Source organism: Cebus imitator, unplaced genomic scaffold (genome assembly GCF_001604975.1).
Source record: "Cebus imitator isolate Cc_AM_T3 unplaced genomic scaffold, Cebus_imitator-1.0 Scaffold0, whole genome shotgun sequence".
NCBI lineage: Eukaryota > Metazoa > Chordata > Mammalia > Primates > Cebidae > Cebus > Cebus imitator.
Window position 1 is genome coordinate 12,335,282 of NW_016107315.1, and position 6,861 is coordinate 12,342,142.

At 38.2% G+C, this 6,861-nt stretch overlaps 1 protein-coding gene across 1 annotated transcript in view; it reads left to right on the forward strand.

Moving 5' to 3' along the window:
• Window positions 1–4,495, forward strand: part of LOC108300409 (protein phosphatase inhibitor 2-like) — a 13,156-nt gene extending 8,661 nt beyond the window's left edge. Inside the window, exon 2 of the mRNA XM_017523190.2 lies at window positions 3,762–4,495. Coding sequence (XP_017378679.1) covers window positions 3,762–3,873 — 112 coding nt within the window. The 3' untranslated portion in view covers window positions 3,874–4,495. The remainder of the gene's footprint in view (window positions 1–3,761) is intronic.
• Window positions 4,496–6,861: the final 2,366 nt, after the last annotated feature.

Below are 6,861 nucleotides of genomic sequence, written 5' to 3' on the forward strand. Positions count from 1 at the left end.
TTTTTTTTAAGAGACATGGTCTCCCTGTGTTGCCCAAGTCGATCTCAAACTCCTGGGCTCAAGTGATCCTCCCATCTTGGCCTCCCAAAGTGTTGGGATTTATAGGCATGAGCCACTGTGCCCAGCCTCCCCAAAGCTTAACTACTAGTAGCCTCCTGTTGACTGGAAACCTTACAGATAACATATACAATTGATTAACTACATGTTTTGTATTATGTGCTGTTACTGTATTCTTAGAGTACAGTAAGCTAGAGAAAATAAAATGTCAAGAAAGTCATAAGGAAAATACATTTACTGTTCAGTAAGTGGAAGAGGATCATCATAAAGATCTTTATCCTGGTGGTCTTCACAGTGAATAGGCTAAGGAGGAAGAAGAGGGATTGGTCGCACTGTCTCAGGGGTGTTAGAGGAAATGGAAGGAGAGGCAGCCTCACTTGGTGTAGCTTTTTGAAAATGCATCATAATTTCTGCATAACTTTTGTGCTTTTCATTTCTCTTAAAATGTTTCTGTGTGGTACTAATAATCTTCCTTCTACTGTTTAGTTTCAGTGTCCACATCATAAAAGGGTCCCTGTGTAAAATAAGTAAAGCATTCTCAAATAGTCAGAACTCTTTGTTGAACTGTCTAATGTCAATTTGTTTCCTGGTTTTGCTTCTTCTGCATATTATTCCTTATCATCTGGTACTGATTCAGAACACTCATCTCTATCAAGTCATCTGTCAATTCCTCTGGTGTGATGTCAGTTAGCTCTTGAATTTCAAGATCCATATCTAGAAACCCTTTACCCCACCAAATAATTCACAATCTCATTATTTCCTTAATTGGCCCTGTCTTAAATCTTGTGGAGTCATTCATAACATCTGGTTACAGTTTTCTCCAGCAGGAATTCATTGTTTCAGGCTTGACAGCTTTCATAGCTTTTTCTGTAACAACAATGGCATATGCGGTGGTGTAATCCTTCCAGACTTTCATGATGTTCTTTGTGAGGGTTGGCAGTCGTTTCCATAGAGCAGGGATCCCCAAACCTCAGGCCATGTGGCAGGTGCCTGAGCTCCGCCTCCTGTCAGATCAATGGTGGCATTAGATTCTCATAGGAGCACAAACTGTATTGTGAACTGTGCATGTAAGGGATCTAGGCTGCCAACTCCGTATGAAAATCTAATGCCTGATGATCTGAGGTGGAACAGTTTCAATCTGAAACCACCCTGCCATGCAAAAATTGTCTTCCACAAAACTGCTCCTTAGTGCCAAAAAGTTTGGGTACCACTGAATAGACTACCGTGTGTACTGAGTCTTAAAGGTCCTCTGTGACCTCCTGATCTAGAAGTTAAATTAGAGATGTTGTGTTTGGGGACAGGTAAACCACCTTGACACCTTCCATGTTGAAATCATAGGGTTCATAGAGCTCTAGGTGACCAGAGAGAGACATTGTCCAGAATCAAAACAACTTTAAAAGACAGTTTACTGCCAGGCATGTGGCTTGCACCTACAGCCCCAGCTGCTCAGGTGAGCTCAGATGCAGCCAGATCACTTAAGCCCAGGAGTTCGAGGCTGCAGTGAGCTATGATTATGCCACTTTACCCCAACTTGGGGTGACAGAGTTGAGACCCAGTCTATTTAATTAAAGAGAGAAATTCTGACACATGCTACAACATGAATGAACCTTGAAGACATTATGCTTAGTGAAATAAGCCAGTTACAAAAGAACAAATACTTTGTTTATGTGAGGTACCTAGAGTAGTCACATTTAGAGAGACAGAAAGTAGAATGGTGGTTGCCAGGTCTGGGGGCTGGGGACAGTGGGGAGTTAGTACTTAATGAGTACAGTTTCAGTTGAGGAAGATGAAAAAGTTCTGGAGATGGATAGTGGTGATGCTTGCACAATGATGTGAATGTTCTTAACTCCATAGAATTGTACACTTCATAATGACTAGTGCTGCAGCAGCACATACACTAAAATTGTAATGATACAGAAATGATTGACATAAAAACAAAAAGGTTAAAATGGTGAATTTTATGTATGACCACAATTTTAAAAAATAAAAAAATGCTTAATCTGAAATGGGAACACTGTGGGTATGTTAGGGTAGAAAGCAAAAGAATATGAAGTCACCTGCCCAGAGTAGGCCTGTGTAATTTTTAAGGTAACTCATCAAACTTTTTTTGAGAGTATAGAGAAGGGAATATGATACTGAAATGTTAAGTATGTTATTCCTAAAGGATATTTCAGGATCTGAGAAATTGAAAATACCTACAGTGAAACCACCAGTTTAGACCAAATGTAGAAAGGATGATTTAAATCAGTGTAACATTTACATTGATTCTTTTTAAAGCAGGTTTTTTCCAAGTATATATACTAAGTAACAAACTGTATAGGCAACAAAATAATGTTGGCTTGTGGAAGGGTCTGAGGTCTTTTTTAATGAGTATATAAGAATTTAAAATTAAAACATTTAATTATTGAGCACCTTAATAGTTGTGCAAATACTTCATGGAATGAAATTTAACAGTTGTTTCCAAAGTACTTATAGGGCAGGCACGGTAGCTCACGCCTGTAGTCCCAGCGCTCTGGGAGGCGGAGACGGGCAGATCACATAAGGTCAGGAGTTTGAGACCAGCCTTACCAACATGGTGAAACCCCCGTCTCTACTAAAATTACAAAAATTAGCAGGGCATGGTGTCAAGCGCCTGTAATCCCAGCTACTGGGGAGACTGAGGCAGGAGAATTGCTTGAACCCAGGGATTGGAGGTTGCGGGTGAGCCAAGATTGCGTGGTTGCACTCCAGCCTGGGTGACAAGAGCAAAACTCTGTCTCAGAAAACAAAAATAATGGCCATGCCTGGTGGCTCACACCTGTAATCTCAGCACTTTGGGAGACCAAGGTGGGCGGATGACGAGGTCAGGAGTTCAAGACCAGCCTTGCCAACATGAAGAAACCCCATCTCTACTAAAAATACAAAAATTAGCTAGATGTGATAGTATGCGCCTGTAATCCCAGCTACTCAGGAGCTGAGGCAGAAGAAGTACTTGAACCCAGGAAGTGGAGGTTGCAGTGAGCCAAGATCATGCCACTGCACTCCAGCCTGGGCAACACAGTGAAACTCTGTCTAAAAAATAATAATAATAGAGTGAGACTCTGTCTCAAAATAATAATTAATAAATAAAATACTTATAGAGAACTTCTATTGCCTTGCAAGTAAATCTGAGTACACTATGTCTGAGCAAACCTTTATTTTTCTAGATTAGAAATAAACAGAATTGTAATTTATTTGCAATCTAATGATTTAGTGTTATCTGAGTTTGATGAAGTTTTCTTTGTAGTTTTATGCTTTGAATCTTTATGTTTTAATTAACAGATATCCCAGAAACAAATTATGTCAAGGAAATATTCCTGTTGTGTTTTTTACCGGTTACTGGTATATAGATGAAAAATGCCTGTTGACATCAGGGAATGTATGGATTTTGATTTGCATTATTAATTCTATAGGCCAAATATAGTAGTGTTTTGAATGCCTGATATAGATACTAAATACCATGTTTAAAATATGTGGTCACTAATTGTTCTGCATTTACTGACATTTTATTGTAGTTTCTTGATGGTTTTTACCCTGAGTCAGCTTCTATTCCAAGAAATTACATGGGAAAATAGAGGTTAGCCATCAAATAGAAGTTGAAATGTGAAATTTGGACATTTGTGAATTTTGATGTCAAGTTTTCTTTTTTCCACATTGGGAAAAATGTTTTTTCTTTTTAATTTTAGCAAAAAATCCCAGAAGTGGGATGAAATGAACATCTTGGCGACATATCATCCAGCAGACAAAGACTATGGTTTAATGAAAATAGATGAACCAAGCACTCCTTACCATAGGTAATGTTACATAGGCATCATTTCTCTTGTGACTTATTCCATTTTGCATTTAATATGAGCTTCTGTATAACGGCCTATTTGAATTTGTTTTATTCTAGATTTGTTACTGGAGCACTAGTCAATTCAATAACCTAACTGCAATTTTTTTAGTAATAGTATAAGTGATGTGTAACTTTAAAATTGTGTAACCCATTTCATACATTATAATTATAGTAGTAAATGTTTATTTGTTGCACTTCAGTGGTTGCTAGTTACTAATGGTGCACATAGACTAGTTTAACTTCCTTGAAATGCCAATGAGATAGGGGCTTGTTTGCTTCCCAAATAGAAATCTGGGGTTTACCCAGTCTCTTTGCAGAGAAGCATAACTGCATGGTTGGTAACTCTTTTGTAACCCACTGAAAGATAGGTGTTTATGTCTTTATTTTTTAACTTAATGTAATATTGTTGTTCAGATATTTATGTGTAATTTTTGGCAATTTCAAATCTCAGAATTTTCTGAATGAATTGTGAAATTACATTATGCAGCAGTAACCAGTATGAAGACAAAAACAACGCAGTAAGCATTATGAGAAGATGAAGATTCTAAATTAGTATAGATATCTAATTAAGGTAATACCTTGGGCTGGGTGCTGTGGCTCATGCCTCTAATCCCAGCACTTTGGGAGGCCAAGGCAGGCAGATCATCTGAGGTCAGGAGTTCAAGACCAGCCTGGCCAACATGGTGAAACCGAGTCTCTACTAAAAAAAAAAAAAAAAAAAAAAAATTAGCCGGACATGGTGGCAGCACCTGTAATCCCAGCTACTCAGGAGACTGAGGCAGGAGAATGTCTTGAACCCAGGAGGTGGTGGTTGCAGTGAGCCAAGATTGCACCATTTTACTCCAGCCTGGGCAACAAGAACAAAACTCCGCCTCAAAAAGAAAAAATAAAAGAAAATACCTTGGCTGGGCATGGTGGTGCATGCCTGTAATCCCAGCACTTTGAGGTTACAGAGGCAGAGGTAGGAGAATTGCTCCAGGCCAGGAAATCAAGACCAGCCTAAGTAACATAGCGAAACTCTCTCTCTACCAAAAATAAAATAAAATTAAATAAGTTATTCCTTACCTAACTTGCATTGAAAAAATAAAAGATTTCCAGGATTAAAATATTTTGTTATTGAAATAAGATAGCATAAATCCAGAAGTTACTGTTAAAATAGAGTTAACTGCAGTTTCCATTTGTTCTGTAATGAAAGAATAAAGAGTTAAGAACTATATTTTAAATCAGTGGGTGAAAACTTTAGAAGATAATTACTAACAAAAATAAAGAGTAAAAATAAACATGAAGATATTAAAGATTGTGACGAGGGTAAAAAAAATAATGAAATAGATACAGATGCTAAAACTCAATACTAATGATATTTGAGTGAAGAAATACACATTTTTTGTGGTATATTTGTATATACCATGGAATGTATATAAAAATGAACAAAATAATGGCATTCACAACAACCTGGTTGGAGTTGGAGACCATTATTCTAAGTGAAGTAACCCAAGAATGGAAAACCAGACATATTTTTTCACTTGTTAGCGGGAGCTAAGCTATGAGGACACAAAGGCATAAGAATGATACAGTGGAGTTTGGGGATGGGGGTGGGAGGGTAGAGAGGGATAAAAGACTACACATTGGGTATAGTGTACAGTGCTCTGGTGGTGGGTGCACCAAAACCTCAGAAATCACCACTAAAGAGCTTATCCATGTAACCAGACATCACTTGTTCCCCAAAAACCTATTGAAATAAAAATAAATAAATAAATCGAGGGGAGGAAAAACAATAAAATTACAATTAGTTAAAATGAATACACATGTTAAAAACAAGTTTATATTCTTATTTTTCTCCTAAATTGCAGGTATATACTTTAAGACATATCTTTTTAAAGGAAAAAAAAAAAAGATACAGGACCTCACTATGTTGCCCAGTGCAGTGGCTATTGACCGGCACCATCATAGCACACTACAGCCTGGAACTCCTGGCTCACATGATCCTCCATCCTCTGCCTCCCAAGTAGCTGAGACTATGGGCACACACCACCATGTCCAACTTCTAAAACGTATCTTAAAACCTTTATTGTACTAGCATCCAAAATCAGAGCGTTCTTTCTTTTTAATAAATGTAATGGCCATCCTTTGCTCGCTTGTGTTAGTTGGGGATAACTATCCTAAAAGAATTAAGATCAGGCATGATTTAAAAAAATAGTTGGGGGGCGGCGGGGCCTCGCAGCTCTGCAGCCTCGTCAGGCTCAGTCCCCTCCCAAAAAAAAAAAAAAAATAGTTGAGGCAAAATTTGTATAATATAAAATTAACCAATTTAAAGTAGAAAACTAATTCCATCACACAGTACATTCACAGTGTTGGGCGACCATCACCACCTCTATCTAGCTGCAGAACATTTCTATCAGCCAGTGCAAAAGCCCATTCTCATTAAGGAGCTTTGCCCCAAAGAGAAGGTGAATTGTGCAAGAGTCAACAGCAACAAACACAGAGACCTTTGGGGAGAGGTAAGGCACCCAAATACACAAACATATGTACACCTCTCCCTCACTCACACTTAAACGGCTGCAAATTTAACATGGATTCTTTATACTCTAAGTATCACAGCATTATCTTGTCCCACAGCATAACAGAGTGCTAATAAGCACACATTTTGAGGTCAAACTCCCTGGCTACAAATGCCAAGTCCACAGTTGACTGGCTGTATAAGCCTCATCTCTAGCATGAGGGTAATAACATGTATCTCAGGGGCGTTAATTATGGCTTAAAGTAATAATGTGCATACGGATTTATCTTAATGAACAGAAAAAATAGTTTTGACCAACAAAAGGAGTACTGTGTGCCACTGGAGAGGAGAGGCAGGCCTTTTCTGTATACTACTGAAAGCAGCAAAGCAAATACAGCACACAAGTTTTATGGAGTGACATTGCCCATTAATGTCTTACTGACCTCTGTCTCCA